The sequence below is a fragment of the Macrotis lagotis genome, chromosome 3 (genome assembly GCF_037893015.1).
Source record: "Macrotis lagotis isolate mMagLag1 chromosome 3, bilby.v1.9.chrom.fasta, whole genome shotgun sequence".
Classification (NCBI taxonomy): domain Eukaryota; kingdom Metazoa; phylum Chordata; class Mammalia; order Peramelemorphia; family Peramelidae; genus Macrotis; species Macrotis lagotis.
In genome coordinates this window covers 223,997,611-224,018,795 of record NC_133660.1, presented here as the reverse complement: position 1 = coordinate 224,018,795, position 21,185 = coordinate 223,997,611, and the positions used below count along the sequence as shown (strand labels likewise).

Genomic DNA, 21,185 nt, shown 5'->3' with positions numbered 1-21,185 from the left:
CTAGATCAGTGGGGAAGTAAGAAAGTAAACACACAAAGCCACATGATTCTGATCCTTTATTGGAATGAGAAGGTCATACCCTTTATACTAAGGGATTCTCTTTAAATTGCCCAACATGGTAAATGCTATGAAACAGACCTAAGAATCAAAGGTATTCAACATGGCTAGAAATACTGCATCCTCAGCAAAGAAAGGAAGAGAATGAAATGGATTGCTTTTGTCCCAAAGTTGTAGGCATTTGTATCTTACTTAGATGATTCTTGTCTTGTCCTTTAAAATATTTTAAAGGAAAAAAGAAATTAAATACCTTTATGGTATACAGACTTGTGTATTATAGAGAATTAAGGTGCTTGCTCTTGTCCCTAACAGTTGTACTGAAAAGCAACTAGAAACACTGGGGTCACCCCAAAGGACTGAATTACAGGTTTGTAGTTTGGCGGGGGAAGGGATAGATAGGTGTGTATAGGAAATGGCTGTGTTAAAAATGACAGTTACTGAAGCTGTGGAAAGTGTATTTTACTACTGCAGCCCTCTTTCCTGTGACCCATAGTGGATTATCTAGTACAAAACACATGGGTGGGAGGAAATATAAGAGTGGGAGAGATAGGGAGAGGTGAGAAGAAGGGAGGTGCAGGGGTGGGGTAGGGCAGAAAGATGAAATAAAACAGAAACTAGACTTAAACTTCCCACTGAAATGATACTAATTATAAGTACAAGTCTGGAAACCATGACTATCCAAGATATCTGTGTGGGTAGGTACAGGTCCAAAATGTAGTTAAGAAAGTCCTGGAAAACTGCATATATTTGTGTAAAAATCATAAAGAATAAACTTTAAAAAACAGCTGCAGTAAAAGAAAGCTCAGTCCTGGTCAGGAACAGTGTCTGACTTGTTACCTAAAAAAAAAAAAATAGCCCTTTGCTAGTCTATTCACAGAGGATGAGGGGCAATTGCCCTGGAATCCTTCACTAAGTATGAACTGTGGAGAGAGAAGGAGGGCAGGGAGGGGTTGAGGCATCATATCTTCCTTTGAAAGTCTGGAACTTAAAACCTTGCCCTGCCTCTCCTTCCTCTTATCTGGGAACAAGGAAGAAATGAGCAGCCTCTGGAGAAGGGCTGGTGTCAGTAGCAAAAAGACAGGCCCCCAGGGGCTTAAGAGGGGGAAATGCTGAGGAGGCTTGCAGTTACCCAAACAGAAGGGGGTGCCTTGGATCCAAAGAGCCTGAGAATAGTTCCTCCAATGGAGTCCCTCCCCCCAGCTGACCCAAGAAGCACGTCCTTGCTCAGGGAAGGTCAATGGATGATACAAACATCCAGGATGCAGAACTTGGACCTGCAGGTGGGGCAAGGCACATGGTTGGAGAGCCAGGTTTCTGGGTGCTGCTGGTCCTGGCGGCTGGCAAACCACTTGCCCATGCAGGTCAGACACCACATGGGGCGGCAGTAACACTGCTGGCACTCACCGGCATCCGATTCCTGGCAGTTCTTCACCAGCTTAATGTTGGCCCTCGTCTGCATGCAGCCAATACAGGGCTCTAGCTCCTTCCAGGGCATTGAAGAGAGGAAAAAGCAAAACTAGTAACTCCCACACAAATAAAATCAGATTTAAATAACTGGGCAAACATCAACAGCTCATGGATAGGTTGAGACAATTCTACCAAAATTAAACTACCTGTTTAGTGCCCTACCAATCAAAAGTCCAAAAAATTACTTTAATGAGTTAGAAAAAGTGTTAAGTAAATTCATATGGAGAAATAAAAAAGTCAAGAATTTCCAGGGATTCAATGAAAAAAAGTGTAAAAGAAGGTGGCTTAGCCTTACCAGATCTAAAATTATATTATAAAGCATCAGTCATCAAAACTGGTCATTGTCATCTGGTATTAGCTAAGAAACAGATTAGTGGCCTAGTAGATAAAGCACCGGCCTTGAAGTCAGGAGTACCTGGGTTCAAATCCGGTCTCAGACACTTAACAATCACCTAGTTGTGTGGCCTTGGGCAAGCCACTTAAGCCCATTTGCCTTGCAAAAACCTAAAAAAAAAAAAAAAAAATAGAGTAGAGGACTAGAAATAGAGTGGAATAGACTAAGTACAGTAACAGTAAATGATTATAGCAATCTGATGTTTGATAAACCCAAAGAGTCCAGCTATTGGGAAAAAACTCTCTGACAAAAACTGCTGGGAAAATTGGAAGTTAGTATGGAAGAAACTTAGATTAGATCACACCCTTAAATTAGATCACACCCTTAGATCACACCCTTTACCAAGATAAGATCCAAATGGATACAGGATTTAGACACAAAAAAACAATATTATAAGCAAACTAGAAGATCAAGGACTAGTTTTTTTTTCCTTTAGGTTTTTGCAAGGCAATAGGCTTAAGTGGCTTGCCCAAGGCCACACAGCTAGGTGATTGTTAAGTGTCTGAGACCGGATTTGAACCCAGGTACTCCTGACTCCAGGGCCAGTGCTTTTATCCACTGCGCCACCTAGCCACCCCAAGGACTAGTTTGCCTGTCAGATCCACGGAAAGGGATCTTTATGACTAAGGAAGAGAAGGAGAACATTACTAAAAACAAACTAGATGATTTTGATTACATTAAATTAAAAAGCTTTTGCACAGACAAAACCACTGTAACCAAGATCAAAAGAAATGTAGTAAACTGGGAAACAATCTTTAAAACTAATGTTTCTGACAAAGTACTTATTTCTAAAATATACAGAGAACTGAATCAAATTAAAAAAAAAAAGCCATTCCCCAATTGACAAATGGTCAAAGTATATGCAAAGGCAATTTACAGATGAGGAGATCAAAACAATCCATAGTCATATGAAAAATTACTCTAAATCATTACTTATTAGATAAATGCAAATTAAAGCTTCTCTGAGGTACCACCTCACACCTCTCAGACTGGCCAATATGACCAGAAAGGACAATGATCATCATTGGAAGGGTTGTGGGAAATCTGTGACACTGTTACATTGTTGGTGGAGCTGTGAACTCATCCAGCCTTTCTGGTGAGAAATTTGGAACTATGCCCAAAGGGCAACAAAAATGTGCATACCCTTTGACCCAGAAATACCACTACTAGGCCTATATACTGAAGAGATGATGAAAAGGGGTAAAAACATCACTTGTACAAAAATCTTCATAGCAGCCCTGTTTGTAGTGGCAAAGAATTGGAAATCAAGTAAATGTCCTTCAATTGGGGAATGGCTTAGCACACTGTGGTATATGTATGTCATGGAACACTATTGTTCTATTAGAAACCAGGAGGGATGAGAATTCAGGGAAGCCTGGAGGGATTTGCATGAACTGATGCTGAGCAATATGAGCAGAACCAGAAGAACACTGTACACCCTAACAGCAACATGGGGGTGATGATCAACCTTGATGGACTTGCTCATTCCATCAGTGCAACAATCAGGGACAATTTTGGGCTGTCTGTGATGGATGATAACATCTGTATCCAGAGAAAGAACTGTGGAGTTTGAACAAAGAACTATTACATTTAGAAAAAAAAAAACCTACTATCTTATTGTCTGATCTTGCTATCTCTTATACTTTCTGTTTCTTCCTTGAGGATGTGATTTCTCTCTCATCACATGTAGAGACTGGCAGTTTGCCTTCTGTGGGGTGTGAGAAGGAAGTAGGATTGGGGAGGGAATTGCAAAATTCAAAAATAAATAAAATCTTTAAAAAAAATGAAAGAAAGAAAAAACTATTAACTCCCTTTCTGGTTCTTTTTAGAAAGAAGACCTGTGTACTTCAAGGCTTTTTTTAATTCAGTACAATTCAGTAAACAGGAACTAATTAATTCCCAAGTGTGCCCCCCCCTTCCCCTTCCACCTTCAAGAGACTCACAATTCAGATAAGAACAATAACTCACATTTCTATTGCCTCTGAAGGCTTTCAAAGGCTGTGAGATGAAGGCAGTAAAATGACTGCAGCCCTGATCTGATGGATGAATAAACAAGCTTAGGGAGGAAAGCTGAGTTGCCCTAGTCCTAGAACATGGAGAGTCACAGTTGGGTGGAGGTTAAGTTATCAAATGGTGACCCAGGATAATGCAGGACTGACTGGGAACATAGGGCTTAGAGCATAATGGGAGGATGGAGGGCAGTAATAGGAACTGGGGGTGGGGGAGAGAGAGAGACACACACACAGAGAGAGACAGAGAGAGGCTGTGTGTATGTGTGTGTCACACACTGTGAATGACAAGCAAGCAGCTTCAATTTTATTTGGCAGGTAACAGGATACTCTTGAAAAATGATCAGGAGCCTGACTTCTCAAATCTTTACCATTTTTTCTATGGAATAGAAAAGAAAGACAGAAATGGGGCAAGAAAGGTTGTTACTAGAAAAATCCCACTTTGGAGTCAGCTTTGATTTTGCTCTCTTTCCTCTCTGTTCAGCACCAAGTCCATCCCAAAGTTGGCATCTATGGAAGCACTTCCCCTGATGGCAATGGGCTGCCTGAGAGGCCTTCTGCTTGCCCACCCTTTGTCTGGATGCATCACAGTGCACTGAAAAAAGAGGCCAGCTGCTCTCAGCCCTGGCTGCTCAAGCTAACCCTCCAGGGAAGCCTTCTTTTCAGTCCCCAAACCCTCAAATTCAAGTGTGACCTTCCCAAGCAGGCCTTTGCTTTGCCTTGCCCTGCCCCTTGTACCCACCCCACCCAGGGCTGAGTCTTTCCAGATTTCCATGGTCCAGCTCTGCTCACATCTACAGTTTGGTCCAGTTTGATCTGCGTTGTTATTTAACTTACATGTGGCTGTACCTTGTCTTCCTAACAAGAGCACCAGCTCTCCAAGGCCAAGGGAACCATCTTAGACGGATTTTTGTGTTCTTCCCCCTTAGCACTAAGTACAATAAATACTCCAGTATTTATTGATCATTTACTTCCTAGCTGTAGTAGGAGCTCAATAAATACTCGTTGAATTGAATTTAATTAAATCTATTTTTTCCAACCAATTTATCACTTGGTTCCTTATAGCCACCCTCCCTGACTAAGACAAACTGAAGATTACAAAAAGGAATTCCTTATGGTGTAAAAGAAGTCACACATTATCCAGGCTCTCTCAGAACCAATTAAAGGGGCAGCATATATTGTCTCCTGCTGGGTATCAATTTACACCCAAATGAAAAACTCTCCTTGCTTTATCCATCTGGACACAGAGATACATCTCCACACAAGCAAGGCTAGATTTTTAAAGCTCATTTTGGTGAATACAAAAGTAACGAAATCTACAATAAAGAGGGTCAGGAAGGTAGTTAATCTAAAATACTCAACTCAGCCCAATATTTATTAAGCTCATACTGCATGAAAAGCCCTGTGCTAGCTAAAGGGGAAATAGAATTCAGATCGCAGCAGACAAAGGAAGTGCAAATATAGAATACAACATGAAGATGCACTGGAGCAGAGAGAGCACAGTGCTGCCAGAAGTCCTGGGGTGTCTGAGGTGGCATTTGTATTGGGGGCTTTAATGGAAGGGGTAGAAGTCAGTAAGTGGAACAAGGGAGGGAGGTCACTCTAAGACAGAGGGCTGATCTGGTAGTGGGAGAGTATAGGGAAACTAAGGGGAAAGTTACCTTAGTTTTACTACATGATGCAGAGGACTTTGGGCGGAGCAGGTGCTACAGCAGGCCTAAATCAGCTGAGAGTGCAAAGCAATAAGATAACTTTAGCTTTCATATTGCTAAATTGGGTTTTTTTTTTCATGGCATCCTAGGGGATGGGCAGTGTAAGTATTACAATGTCCAGGTCTTCCCATGGTTATCCAACTGCTCATCACCTGGGGAGATGTGGTCTGGGGATGAGCACAGAAGTCCAGCCTGGGAAGTGTCATCTGGGCCTGGGTGCTGTGTGCAAGAAGGCTAAGAACAGAGCCATGGGGACTCCACCCTTCATGTGCACTGGAAAAGGGGAGGTACAGCCAGAAGAGATAAAACTGAAGGCAGCTGTCCCTCCTGCCACACTCTATCAATGAAAAGGCAATAATGTCTCCCTCCTGCTCAGGCTTGCTCTGCTTCTTTCTCTCCCAAGGACTTTCTGCACAGAAAGTCATTTTCATCTCTCTTTATCTACTGACTCCTCCTCCACTGCCTCCACACAAGCCCAGATCTCCCTCCATCCCTTACGAAAAAACAAAGACAAAGTCCTTCACTTGACCCTGTCAGGTCCTCCAGCTACAGCCTATGTCTCTTCTTTCACCACAAGATCTGAGAACATACTTTCTACACCTGTTGTTTCTACAGCTTCACCTCCCACTCACTTGGCACCTCCTGGCAACCTGGCTTCCTATCCCTCTCCTTGTCCCACTCTTTTAACTGTTTAATCCAATGGTCTTCCACAATCCTCTCCCTGCTGACCCTGCTCCTCCTCCACCCTGCCTGGGGTTCTAATGCCCCTGTTTCGGGGCCCTCCTCCTACCCCTACTTGGTCTCCTTCATGAAATCATCACCCAATGAGTTCCATTGCCTGTGGGTGAGTATTCTCCAGGACTCAAACCTAGTCCCTTTGCCCTTCTCTCTTTAGGTGATCCTATCAACTTCCAAGTTTTCAATCATCAAGTTAATAGTCCTTGGTCTTTGTTCAAACTCCACGGTTCTTTCTCTCTGGATACAGATGGTATTCTCCATTGCAGACAGCCCCAAATTGTCCCTGATTGTTGCATTGATGGAATGAGCAAGTCCATCAAGGTTGATCATCATCCCATATTGCTGTTAGGGTGTATAGTGTTTTTCTGTATACCTTTAATTTAGAAAAAAAACCTGCTTTATTGTCTGATCTTGCTATCTCTTATGTTTCTTCCTTAAGGATATGATTTCTCTCTCATCACATTCAATTTGGATCAATGTATACCATGGAAACAATGTAAAGACTGACAAATTGCCTTCTGTGGGGAGTGGGGGGAGGGAAGGAAGATTAGGGGGAAAATTGTAAAACTCCAAATAAACAAAATCTTTAAGTACAAAAAAAAAAAAGAAAGTATGGTTAGAGTCAGTCTTACAGAAACTACCAATGAAAACTAAGCTTCTACCTGCCTTTCAGCCAACAGCCCTAGAATGGAAGGGAGGTGCTTATTGGCCTGCCATCTCACTGCCCCCACAGCTCAGACATGTTGCCTCCCCTGTTGTGTTAACTAACACACATGTGATGTGGGAACTTTTTCAACTTTCTCTTCTATCTATTATAGAAATGTATGTTCCTGCCAGCTGTGGGACAATTATCTCTGTTTCCATTCCTCAGATCAACAAATCAAGTATTTATTAATAGCCTAGGTGCTGGGGAGAGAACAAGTAGAAAGAATGAAATGATCTTTACATCCTAATTTTGGAGCCAACAGGTATTTATAAATATAAATATATACCAACAGGATAAATATAAAAATTTATACATACACAAAGTAGTTTGGGAGGAAAGGTTAGCAATTGCAGGAGGACCAAGAAAAAGTGCTCCTGCAGAAGACGGTGCCTAAGGAAGAGAAGGGACTCTATGAAACAGAGGGGAGCACTTCTCATTTACAGGCCAGGGGGGCAGCCAGTGCAAAGGCAGGCCAGTGTTACGTTGTGAGGGATAGCTAAGTTGGCATTAAAACTTTTGCCATTGCTGACTTGACTCTTAAGACTATATTTGGGGGGTGGCTGGGTGGCGTGGTGGATAGAGCACCAGGCCCGGAGTCAGGAGTACCTGAGTTCAAATCCAGGCTCAGACACTTAATACTTACCTAGCTGTGTGGCCTTGGGCAAGTTCCTTAACCCCATTGCCTTGCAAAAAAACCAAAACAAAACCAAAAAGACTATATTTGACTGGATATACTTACCTGGCTGCTGGGGATGGAATAAGGTGGGTTGGTCTCCACCAAGGATGTAAATGTTTCCAGAAACAAGTCACCAAGACTCTGGTGGATGACCACGTTGGCAGCATTGCGGATGGGGGCATGGAGTTTCTCCCTTAGCTCACCATATTCTGTAGAATTCAACCTGAATGAGAGGAGGGAAAAGGAAGATCATTTCTTCATTCTGCTTGTCCTAGGATTTAGAATATGAAGGAGTCTTTGAGGTGATCTAATCCAGTTCTCTCATTTGACAGATGCAGAAACCAAGTCCTGGGAGTTAGTGGACTTGCTGAGATTCAAGGTTAATAAATGACAGACCTGGTTCCTTGACTCCAAATCCAGGGCCCTTTCCACTAATCTACTTTGCCTCTGCTTCAGGTTTAGTGAGGAAATATCATTTGCAATAATAATCTTTGCATTGTTCTAGGTCAAATTTTCTGACCTTACTTGTGACAACTCTCCTTCGCTTTATGAATGTTTCAGGCTCTTCCAAGGGTTCACTTAGTTTTGGTTTATCCTCTCTGCCCTCAGTTTGATCATCTATATGAATAAAGATTAAAAAAAAATAAGGACATAAGTATGAGGTTAGATTTGACTTAGGTCTCCCCTGAACCCAGGTCAAGTGCTATCTCTACTTCACTGTAGCTGACTTCTCTACCTCAGAATTGTGGTGGGGATGAAATGTTCTCCAGGTAATCCCAAGGTGAACAGTTTGGAGTGTAATGGTTTGAGGTCACTGAAGTGCACCCAGAAAAAAGTAATAAAAATGGTGAAGGACCCAGAAACCAGGCATATAAGTATTTTTAAAATTTTTTTTAGGTTTTGCTAGGCAATGGGCTTAAGTGGCTTGCCCAAGGACACACAGCTAAGGTAATTATTACGTGTCTGAGGCCAGATTTGAACTCAAGTATTCCTGACACTGCCCCAAATAAGTATTTCTTGAAAGAGCTGCTGTGGATGATAATTTTGTAGAGGACGCACTTGCTATTCTTCAAAAAGCTAATGTATCTTAACTGACAGAGGGATTATATTTGTTTTGGTCAATCCCAGGGGAAACATTGGGAGTAGAAGCTAGAAGATATGGAGACACCATTTTCAGCCAGAGGTAACTGGAGCTGTCCTAGAATGAAATGAGCTGCCTCCAGAAACAGTAAAATCTCCTTTCAAAATTGTTTTTCCAGGGCGCCTAGGTGGCATAGTGGATAAAGCACCAGCCTTGGAGACACATAATAATTACCTAGCTGTGTGGCCTTGGGCAAGCCACTTAACCCCATTTGCCTTGCAAAAACAAAAAACAAAAAACAAAAAAAAACCCCAAAATTGTTTTTCCAGTAGAGGCAGGGGGATCACCTGCTGAGGAGGTTGCAGATAGGATTCATTCATTCTACTAGGGAGGGACGAACTAAAAGCTTGCTTGGGTCCCTTCCCACTCTGAGATGAGCAACATAAACAAAAATGCAGTAAAGAATCAGTCATCATCATCATCTCATTTTTAAAATAGCGTTCAGATAGAAAAAGTACTGGTGCACTCTTTCATATTTAATATTTTAGGGACTGTTACACAGGTTGATAAAGTCAATTCTGCATGTATAAGTCACAGGACCAAAGTTTTAGAGGGTTCTCTAGTCCAAATCCCCCTTTTCACAGATGAGGAAACTGAGGCTTAGTGCAGAGGACTTCCTCAAGGTCACATAGGCAGTAAGTGCCAGAGGGCAAATTTGAACCCTGGTCCTCAGGAAGGAAGCAAACATTTATTAATCACTAGGATTATACTAAGAAAAGTACTTCAGAGATTATCTCATTTGATCCTCACAATAATAACTCTGGAAGGAAGGTGCTAGCATGAGTCTATCAACTGAGGAAACTGAGATAGACAGTGGCAAAGTGACCTGCCCTTTTAAGTATCTGAGGTTAGATTTGAACTCAGGTCTCCCAGAACCTAAGTCAAATGTTATCTTTACTGCACTGTAGATGACTTCAGAAAGAACAAACTTGCCTCTCTATTAGGCTAACAATCAATCGAGAAACATTTATTAAGAGCCTGTTATTTGTCGGAGCAGCTAGGTGGCACAGTGGATAGATAGACTTGAGTTCAAATACAGCCTCAGACACTCGCTGTGAGACACTGGACAAGTCATTTAGCCCTGTTTGCCTCAGTTTCCTCAGCCCCCAAAAAATTGGAGAAGGAAATTTCAAACTACTGCAGTATCTTTGCCAAAAAAAGTCTTGAAGACTTGAAGCAAGAAGGCTGAGATGAGGAGGCAGAACATTCTAGGTATGGGAGCCTGCCAGGGGAGAAGCCAGAGCCAAATTAGAGTGTCTTGTCTGAAGAAGTAGTCAGGAGGCAGTGTCACTGGATGAAAGAGTAAAAAGACTGGCAAGATAGAAGGCAAGCTAGCCTGCCTGGCATTGGTGGTCCCTTACACGGGAGGGCAGCTCTGACTAGTACCAAGGTCTTCCTCCTTTTCTCTTTCCCTACTCATTCTAGCTTTGCTCTCTAGGACCAACCAGATCAAAATGAATCGTCTATACATATGATGGGACTTCAGATACTTGAAAATCTGATTGGATCAACTGTATTCCAGATTGTACCTTCAAGTTCTTAGAAAAGTCCATTATCACCATCTTGACAGACCTAGGACAAGCCATTATTCTGATGATGGTGTCATGGAAAAAAATTGCACTTGGCATCATGGGAGAACTGGGTTCAAACCCGGTCTTTGGTTTTGCTGTGTTCACGACTGTGGACAAGATACTTATCCTTCCTCATCTAAAAAACAATAAGTCCTTGAAAGGGTATGATGAAAATGTTTCACAAATTTCTAAGTATCTTATAAATGAAAGTTATTATGATGATCGTTATTATGGAGTCATCTGGATCCCTTCCTCATCTCAGATGAGAATAAAAATACATGATTGGGTACCTGGCCTTTGATTTTCTGGGAAAATAATTCATTTTGAGGTGGAACAATAGTGATGGGAACAGGGGCAGCTAGGTGGTGCAGTGAATAGAGCACCGGCCCTGGAGTTAGGAGTACCTGAGTTCAAATCCATCCCAGACACTTAATTACCTAGCTGTGTGGCCTTAGGCAAGCCACTTAACCCCATTGCCTTGTAAAAAAAACAAAAACAAAAAAAAGTGATGGGAGGAAACTTGTGGCTTAAAAAAATGAATTCTTTCTAGATTTGTGAGAAACCATTGGTTATCAACTGTGTCCTAAATTGGATGAAAGAGAACAAATAGACTGAGGGACACACTCTTGGCTTATGGGATGGTGATGTGTTTGAGGAAATGAGCTGGTGAGAATTATTCTGATTTCCCAGGTAAAAGACTTTAAATCAGACCAAGGGAGAAAAAAAACTCTCTCTGCAGACCCTGATGGATTTTTCCCAGTCTTATGGTTTCCCTAAGCACCTGCTTTACTAATTCATGGTGCGATAAGGGAAGGATGTTTATAACCAGACCTACAAGAGTGTGCTAGAGCCAAGAGCAGCTCAAATAAACTTTAATCTTCACTCAAGCAAATGAAAATATATCTAGCTTTCTCTAAACACAGTATTTTCAGCAGATCACTTTTTTAGAAAACTATATTTAAAAGTTTTATTGATTTTGTTTTTCACAAAATCATTTCTCAACAAGCCCACCAATCTCCCACTGATTCTTCCTGTGTAAGTTAAACAAATTCAACCATGAGTTAACTGCATCTGAAGTTCTCTACCCACATTTTCTCACTTTTCCACCAAGAGGAAGTGAGGGTCAGCGTAGCTGAAGGATTGAGGGGCAGAATTGGGGGAGACAAAAGTCATTAATGCCTTCATGTACCCACTGTCATTTTGATGGAATAGGTACAATAATAACAGGTTAACTAGGGGTGGCTAGGTGGCACAATGGATAAAGCACCAGCCCTAGAGTCAGGAGTACCTGAGTTCAAATCTGGTCTCAGACACTTAATAATTACCTAGCTGTGTGGCCTTGGGCAAGCCACTTAACCCCGTTTGCCTTGCAAAAAAAAAAACCCTAAAAAAAACCAGGTTAACTAGGTGATCCTGAAGAAGTCTCTTCCCATTTCACCTTCTGGGGGGGGGACCTCATTTTCCCCAATTGCTCAAAGGGGAAGTTGAACTTTGAGACTTTTCAGGTCCCTCCCTGCTCTGACATTCCAAGGAAGAACCCAGTTTTGGCAATCCCTTTCTGTTCCCAGGGTTCTTTCAACTCCAGTGCTCTGGGATTCTAGGTGAGACATAAGAGCCTCAGAGGTTCTCTGAGAAGTCCCACTCAGATGGCAAAGTTCAGAGCCAGTCTTTATCAGGACAATAGATTTCTAGGAGTGTGGCCAAAACAGTGACATCCATACCCTGACCCACCATGTTGGGAAATTAGAATAAGGCCGACTGTCTTGGTCCATGAGGGCCTATGGATCCAAATACACACTTGAGTCTTGCTACGTACAGCATCTGTGAATCACCACACAAAACACAGAATACCTGAGTGAGAGGTAGGGACTCAGAGACCATTTAGACCAAGCTCCTTATTTTACCTAGGAGAAAACCAAGCCCCTGAGAGAGGATGTGCCTGGCTCAGAGCTAGAATTGCAACCCAGGTCTCTAGAGTGGATTAAGTTTAGTTGAGTAGATTCTGGTTCATATTCTGGCAGCCAGAATTCTACTCTGAGATGTGACAGCCCTATGGTCCAGGACGGTGTGTGCTTGGGGAGACTCATTCAGTGTTGGCACAAGAGCTGGAAGCTCGTAGGAAGAATCCCAGGAGAGAAGGGTCTTCACTTGTTCTGTGTCACTGATCCTGAGGCAGTCTGGTAAAACCTAGGCATGCCTTCTCAGAATAATGGGCTAGAGTCTACATTCATAGTTGAAGGAGCTACTGAAGTTCATTTAGAGGGAAGCAAAAAAAAAAAAAGATCTATTTTTTTCCCCTATTAGTTTCTCAGACACACCTGAAATCTCTTTGTGGGCCCTTTGGGGGGGGGGGGAGCTATGGCCTATGGGTTAGAAGCTCTGCCATAAAGCTAAGAATCTGTCCAGGGAAGGCTTATCCCTTTTACTTTACACCTTGATTTCCTTTTTTTTAAGGTGTTTTTTTTTTTGCAAGGCAATGGGGTTAAGTGGCTTGCCCAAGGCCACACAGCTAGGTAATTATTAAGTGTCTGAGACCGGATTTGAACCCAAGTTCTCCTGACTCCAAGGCTGGTGCTTTATCCACTATACCACCTAGCCACCCCTACACCTTGATTTTCTAGAGAAAAGGAAAACTCCACTGTTTCATAATCGTAATCTCTGTATTTAAAGACACTCTCCAAGGGCCATGAGTATATAACAAGTTTCCCAGGAGGGCATCAGTGATGAGAAAGTTCAGGGGAAGCCCTGATGTCAGAGGGACAAGAACTTTGTTTAGTCTGGTCTGGAGTATAGAATGTGGGAATCAGTTACAGAGGTGGATTTTGGTTCAAAGTAAGGAAATAATCCCAGACTTTGATCCCATTATCTGCTATGTTTAGGTTCCTGTGGTAGGGACCACAAAGAGATGAACCAGAAGATTCCTGCCCTTACAGAGCTCACTGTCTAATGGGGCAGATGACACCAGAAAATAGAAGGAAGTAAAGAAACCGAATGTGTTACAGGCAGCTTGTTGACACAGTGGATTTAGAACAAGGAGTCCAAATCTGGTCTTTACATTTTTTTAATCTAATTACTGAGAAACATTTCTTTTGACTGGTTGATCAACATAAAGACAGGCAAGTGAAGAAACCCTGACGGTTGATATTAGGTAGGGCACACCCCATGCAGATGAAATTATCCATCTTTTGAAGTGCTGAAGAATTCCGGTCTCTTTAAAAGAAGTTCAAAACCAATTCGGGACTTAGCTGATTCTCTCCTAAACTAAATTTGCTCATGATCTATGGACAGAATGAAACAAAGCCAAGTTCGAACTGACCCACTGACCAATTTCATCTGGAAATGGAGATGTATTAATAAATATAAAAGAGATTTGATTCATGCAGCTTGCCCCCAGAGGCCGGAGTGAGAAGAACAAACTGCTGCAGGGAGACATCTTTGAGTTCAATCTAGGGATAAACTCCCAAGAGTTAGAGATGTAGGGAATGGACTGCCTTTAGAAGCAGGGAAGCAACTCTCCATCATGGAGGTCTCTAACAAAGGCTGGGTTAGTGGCCAGGTCAGGGACAGCAAGAATACAAGGAAGAGAATTTGCTTACCGGATGTCAAAAGTTTTGACAAGAGGATTGATACTGGCCACTTGGATGGTAAGGAACTGCACAGGCAGATTAGAGTCTGGTGAGAGCTCGTGCTGGCGTGACTCAGTCACCGTCAGGTGGATGTCCTGCTGCTGAGCCACATGGATGCGGTAGGTGGTCACCTTCATGACCCATGTGTCAGTCACAATCACCCGAGCACCCGGAGCCCCCGTGGCAAACTTGTCGATGCGTCGGAACTCAGTGTTGATGGAGGATGCCACCGCTCGCCACCCTGACTGTGGAAGGGCATGGAGCGCCAGCGTCCTGGCTAATGGGTGGTGTTCCCACCTGTTCCGGGACCAGTAGTAAGCAACGGTGCAGGTGATGCTGGGAAAGGAGACTGACAGGAGAAGGAATAGTTTCCAGCCTTCTGGAGCCTGGTTGAAATAATACAGTTGCTTTTCAGATGCCGCAAAGCACATACCAAGGTAATATCCTGCAAAGCAAAGAGCAAACAAAGGTTCTGCTCTTAGAAGACAGGGAGTAAAGGGATCCCACCCATTATCTGTAAGGTCTATGGTTTACAGAACCTACAAAAGTTCATTTCTTTCCTCTCTAGCACTTGAAGGAGGTTCCAATATCTTCACTTATTCAATTAAAAAAACTGAGGAAGGAGATCAAAAATTGGGAAGACAGAATACCTGCTTCTCAAGAAGTTCACAATCTAATATGATGGATTAGGTGCCCAAAGGAGAGCTTGTTTTATTATTGTGATTGTGCTTATTAACAGCAATAATAATGATGATGATGATGATGATCTTCTACTAAAGGCATGGGATCATAAATCAAGAGTTGACAAGACTCTTAGCTCTCCAGTCTAACTCCCTCATTTTACAGAGGGGGAAACAAAGGCATAGAGAGGTTAGGAGACTTGCCCAAGTAATGCAACATTAAGAGAACTAGGATTCAAGGCTAGGTCCCTTGGCTCCAAACTCAGCACTCTTTCAGCCTTAAGATCTAAGTTCTCCTGACAAGGTGTTCCTGGATCAGGGAAGGCTGGGGAGCAGCACTCCTGCTTGAGAAGCTTTCAGATGGCCAGCAGGTCACTCAGGGTATTCATAGTAGCCTTACAAAAGTTCTGGCCACAGCAATTCTAAGGATCGTCTTCTAAATCAAAGATCTGTATGGGTGGGAGAAGGGCCCACAGTCACAAAAACAAACATCTTGGAAAGACAGAAGCATTGACATGAACATGCATCAACGCGAATTTTTCTTATGGCCATTTTTAATTTTCAGAGACCTTTCAACAAGAGGTCATTCCTCAGCTCCTAGAAAGGCTAGAGGTTTGTTGATGGAACTATCAATGATCACCAACACCAGTGCTGTGTTATAGGGTAGTAAAGAGAGCCCTTAATTGGAGACCCCAGTGTCCTGGCCTGAGTTGATTTAGCTGGGTGACTTTTGGGCAGGTAGTGTTACTCGCTGAGCACTGATTTCTTCGACTATAAAATTAGAACAATCCCTGCTTACACTTACACTGTTTATTCTCCTGGTTCACTTTGATTGGGGGGGGGGTTGGATATGAAATTTCATTAGCCCTGGGACCTCTCTCTCTTGTAGAAGTTGCCTCCAAGGATGCAGACCAACAGCCATATTGTGTTGTGAGGGGGGGGGGGCGGTGGCTCTAGACTTGATTGAATTCAGGTGTGGGACCTGAGATCACAGTGCTCCACAGGATGTGCTAGAAAAGTACATTCCTTTGAGTTCTGGGACTCTGGGAAAGTCACTGGTCCCTAAAGTGACTCTCAGCTCTCAATCTATGAACTGAGGAACCCACATTCAATCAAAATGAATTCAACAAGCACTTTATTAAGGGACTACAGCTAGGGCCAGGAGATTCAAAAATAAAAATGAACCCATTCCTCCCTCCAGGAGAATGTACATGGGTAAATAAGGACAAAACGTGTGAATGCAAAGAAATAACAGTGGGGAGAAAGGAGGAGAGCCTGGTGCAGATTGTAGGCCTTCAAGAGCCCCTCTTAGAAAGTATCCATTCAGCAAAGTGGACAGATTTTGCAAAAGCATGGAGATGAGAGAGGGAAAGTTGAATATAAGGAATAGTCAGCAGACTGGCTTGATTGGACTGAAAAGTCAATGAAGGAGAATAATGGGTAGTTTGGAAAGGTAGTCTACAGTCAAACTGCAAAGGGTTTTAAATACCAAAAAAGGGGAGTTGGTATTTAATTCTAGAGGCAATAAGAAGCCTCTGAAGCTTCTTGAGCTAGGGAGGAAGTGACATGGACACAATCACCTGTAATTTTGCCTTACTGACTTGATAATTGTTTGGAGGAGAGAAAGATGACTTGCAGAATCCAGGGTTATATAGACAGTAGGACACCTCTCCTGCCATCTCCCCTTCCCAACCCCTAGCCCACATCACATAGCCCAGACACTAGCTCTCAGTGCCTATCCATTGGTTTGTTGCAAGAATCAGATGGAATCATGCCTGTCTATAAAATGTTATATAAAAACTCAACTCAATTTTACCAACAATAATTATGGACTTAAAATGAAGATCTTGGACTTACTGTTGGGGAATGGGGAGGCAAAGATGTAAAAGAACACAGACCCTGCCCTCGAGAAACTTAGAACCCAACAGAGGGAACAGGACACATGAACAAGTACAGTACAAGGGAGAGTGGAACATGGTGAAGGGGAGAACTAGACAAAAAGAAAAGATGAGGAGGAAAATGACCACTTTCCTCCTGGTGAGATTTTTAGAGAAGACTTCTGATGGGAAGTGGCAACTGACCTGAGCCAGAGTTTTTAAAAAATGTTTCTGTTATTCTCTAACTCTGGAATCTCTTCCCAATTTTTGACTCTATCCACTCTCTATCAGTTTAGAGCGCTTCTCAAAAAATCTTCTTTAATCCCCCTTCACCTCTCTCCATCAAGCCTCCTAATTTGTTTTTTTAAATGTTATTTACATGCAAAGATAGCTTTCAACATTCATCCTTTTGCAAGTGTTGGAAGTTTCACATTTTTCTAACTCCCTCCCCTCCCTCCCCCTTCCCCAGCATCATATATTAGATTGTGAACAATGAGTAATCTGATACAGGTTATTCATGTACAATCATAAAACCTCTTAATTTGAATAATTTTCATTTGTGGAGCCCTTTTTCTTTGTTTCCTTCCTCCTTTCTTTTCACATCTAAGTTTTTCTTAAAGAGATCATTCCTTTTTATGGATTCTACACTGACATGTTCATTTTTTTAATGTTCATTTTTATCTTTTTTTATTAATTTTTTTAAACTTAAGGCAATGGGGTTAAGTGACTAACTGAAGGTCACACAGCTAGGCTCTATCCACTGTGCCACCTAACTGCCCCTCATTTTTATCTTAATATTATTTTTTCCAATTACATTAAAGATAGTTTTTAATATTGATTTTTTTGTAAAATTTTTAGTTCCAAATTTTTCTCCCTTCCTCCTCCTCCCCCCAAGACAGCAAGCAGTCTGATATAGTTTACATGTAAACAACCTATATATTCATTCTTTATTCCCTCATTACTGGAACAGCTTCTGAGAGATTAAAGTTCTCTCTCCTCTGTCCCATGCCTCTATTAATTATTACATTGGCAGACTATGTTCAATCCTTCCTTCTTCCACCCTTTCTTTTGCTGTTTGTTTTTGATGTACATTGTTCTGGAAAGCCTCACAGCTAGAAACAGCTATTCATGGAAAAGGCAATTATTGTTCGGTTGGTATCATTTTCTATACTGAATCATTAAACTCCCTCCTGAACCACAGCACTTATCCCTTCTAAAAATAGTAAGAACAGCCTAATTCTAGATCTAGGTAATCCTTTTTCAACTTTTAGATTCTATTTTTTTAATATAAAATTTATTTTAACTTCCTTTGACAAGTACTTATATTCAATTATATAAACAAGCACATAAATGAAAATAAGAAATTGAGGGAATGCCCATCAATCAAGGAATGGCTGCACAATATTTTCAGAACAATCCAAAACAATTCTGTCCATCTCAAGAGAAAGAATTAATGGATTCTGAATGCAGATTGAAGTATAATTTTTTTCACTTTATTCTTTTTGTTTGGGCTTTTTTTTTGGCAAGGCAGCTAACATGAAAATAAAGTTTGTATGATTCCACAAATAAAATGGATATCACATTTCTGGCCTTTATAATGGATGGGGGAGGTGAGAGAGGAAGGGAAATAATTAGGAACTCAAATTAAAAAAAAATCAACATTAGGAATAATAAATTTTTGAAATAAACAAATAAGTATTCAGAGAAAGAACTGTGGGGTTTGAACAAAGATCAAGGACTACTAACTTTAATTTAGGAAAAAAAACCTGATATCTTATTGTCTGATCTTGCTATCTCTTGTACTTCATGTTTCTTCCTTAAGGATATGATTTCTCTCTCATCACATTCAATTTGGATCAATGTATACCATGGAAACAATGTAAAGACTGGCAAATTGCTTTCTGTGGGGGTGGGAGGAAGGAAGAAAGATTGGGGGGAAAAATTGCAAAACTCAAAATAAAAAAAATCTTTTTTTATAAAAAGGAACTAAACAAATGAAAATGAGAAAAAAGAATTCATTTTGAAACAAAGAAGGATTTATAGATTATTGTACCAGAGTCCTGCGTCTATAATCAAGGAGATCCAAGTTCAAATTCACCTCAGATATTTAGTAGCAATGTGACCTTGAGTAAGTCAATTAATCTCTCATCCTTCATTTCCTTCAACATAAAATAAGGAAAATAAGATTACCTACTTCTCAGGCTTATTGTAGAGATGATATAATGTTTGCAAAGCTCTGCGAAATTTTTTTTTGCAAGGAAATGGGGTTAAGTGGCTTGCCCGAGGCCACACAGCTAGGTCATTATTAAGTGTCTGAGGCCGGATTTGAACCCAGGTCCTCCTGACTCCAGGGCCGGTGCTCCATCCACTGTGCCACCTAGCCACTCCCCCGCCACGGCTTTTTTTTTCTTTTTAAACACAAAAAGAAAGCAATTTGGAATTTGGTCATCGGGAAGCCACACTGTTCACTGCGTTGCCTTCATCCCGTTTACTTCATGTCGGCATCTCTCCCAGCTCGGATTAAAAATAAACCCCAGGGGCGGCTGTGTGGCCTTGGCCGAGCCACTGAACCCCACCGCTTTGGAAAAAAACAAAGCAAAACCTAATTTAAAAAAAAAGATAGGCGCAGCTGGGTGGCACAGTGGATGGAGCACCGGCCCTGGAGTCAGGAGGACCTGGGTTCAAATCCGATCTCAGACACTTAATAATTCCCTAGCTGTGTGGCCTCGGGCAAGCCACTTAAGCCCGTTTGCCTTGCAAAAACCTAATAAAAACTAAAGATAAACTCCTCCGGGGGAAAGATTTGTGATCCTGGTGTTCATCCCCTAATCTTCTCAGTAACCTGGCACAAAAGGAGGAGCGTTATAAATCCTGGGTGGCCGGAAGAGGAAGTTTAATAACGGGGGGGGGGGAGAGGGAGGGAGGAAGCTTTTCATAGTAAATAAATACAGCGGACAGTTTGATAAGGTTTGTTTATTTAGGGCCCTTCCCCGCCGGCTAGGTCCCCGGAAGACCCACCCACCTGTCCCGGGCTGGGCTGGACCCCGGGGGTCCCGACGGGCTCTGGCCCACGGGCCGAAGCGCCCGGAGAGCCCGGCCGGCGGGCTACGCGGCAGCCTCGTGGGCACCGCTCGTGGGCACCCCTCGCAGGCTCCCTCTCGGGGTGCCCGGCCCGGGCCGGCAGCCGCACTCACCCAGCGGAAGCAGCGAGTGGACCAGCATGGTGACCGTGGTCCTGCGCAGGTGGTACTGCACGAAGGCCACGTCCTCGATGCCCAGCCAGCCGGACAGCAGGTTCTGCACCGTCAGCCCCGCCGAGTGGAACTCGTTGGGCGTGAAGACGAAGCAGACGGAGAACACGATGTAGGCCAGGGTGAAGGTCACCTCGGGGCTGTCCATGCCGGCCCGCCGGGGGCCGTCCGGCCGCCCCAGGGAGGCAGGAGCGGCGGCTGGCCCAGGCCGGAGGAGCCCCGGCGCCGCCCCGCCCCCGCTCCGGGCCCGAGGACTTCCGCTCCGCCGCCCGGGGGCCGCCGGGAAATGTAGTTTCCACGACGTGGTGGGCGCGGCCTCCCCTCGGGGCGGGCTGGACGAAGACCAGCCCGGGCAAAGCAGCTCCCCTGCCGGCCGCCTTCCCTTCTCTGCGCCGTCATGGCCTCCCTTCAAGAGAGCGAGCCGAGGCTACTTAAAGGGGGCCTAGCGGGGCCGCTGCGCGTGTTGACCCAGGCGGACACAGAGACAAGGACGCCAGTTCCGGGCCTCCCGCCACGCGGCTTCTCGATGACCCGGCGGGGAGGCTGTGGCGGTGCGGGGCCGAAGCGTCTGTAACGTGACCGGATGTTATTGTGGCAACTTCGGCCTCCTGCCGTCACACGTGCTGTTCTGGCTTTGCCTCCTCTCCCCGCAGTCTCCTCGTGGGAAAATGTTCACGAGCCCTTCTCAGACAGCTGCTAAGCTCTCCCTGCCGCCACTTCCCTCTTCTTTCCTCCTTCCTCTTCCCCTCTTTTTTCTTTTTTTTTCTTTAGGTTTGTTTGTTGTTGTTCTTGGGGGTTTATTTTGCTAGGCAAATAGTGGCTTGCCCCAGGCCACACAGCTACGTAATTGTTAAGTGTCTGAAACCGGATTTGAACTCAGGTGCTCCTGACTCCAGGGTCCGTGCTCTATCCACCGCACCACCTAGCCGCCCCTCCTCTTTTTTTTCCTAACCAATGATAATTTATTTTGATTCCAGTTTTTGCTACCATAATAAATGCTACTGTCCTCATTTTGGCGCATGTGAATGTTTTCTTTTTGCCATGACTTCCTCAAGGTATCTTCTGCCTGGCAGAGGCATCTTTGGATCAAAAGGAGCAGACATCTTAGTCATTTTTATTTGCATAATTCCAAATTGATTTCCAGAATAGTTGTGCCAATTCAAAACTCAGCCAACGCTGCCAGTTTCTATGGTTTGTCATCTTAAGGATATATGTAAATATGTAGGTACATAGAGTATTATATATAGTCACTTATAGTAATGTATTATATACTACATACA

At 43.2% G+C, this 21,185-nt stretch overlaps 1 protein-coding gene across 2 annotated transcripts; it reads right to left on the bottom strand.

The window, feature by feature from the left end:
* Positions 1–23: 23 nt before the first annotated feature.
* TMEM129 (transmembrane protein 129, E3 ubiquitin ligase) lies at positions 24–20,178 on the bottom strand. Of its 2 annotated transcripts, none has more exons than XM_074229953.1 (4): positions 19,849–20,174; positions 14,068–14,542; positions 7,823–7,982; positions 24–1,540 (listed from the first exon to the last, which is right to left on the bottom strand). In XM_074229953.1, the coding sequence occupies exons 1-4, from the start codon at positions 20,051–20,053 to the stop codon at positions 1,292–1,294; spliced, it is 1,089 nt and encodes a 362-aa protein (XP_074086054.1). In that variant the 5' UTR covers positions 20,054–20,174; the 3' UTR covers positions 24–1,291. The 2 variants fall into 2 exon arrangements, with proteins under 2 accessions (XP_074086054.1, XP_074086055.1); XM_074229954.1 differs by lacking the exon at positions 24–1,540 and adding an exon at positions 1,566–2,028 and having other exon boundaries at positions 19,849–20,178.
* Positions 20,179–21,185: the final 1,007 nt, after the last annotated feature.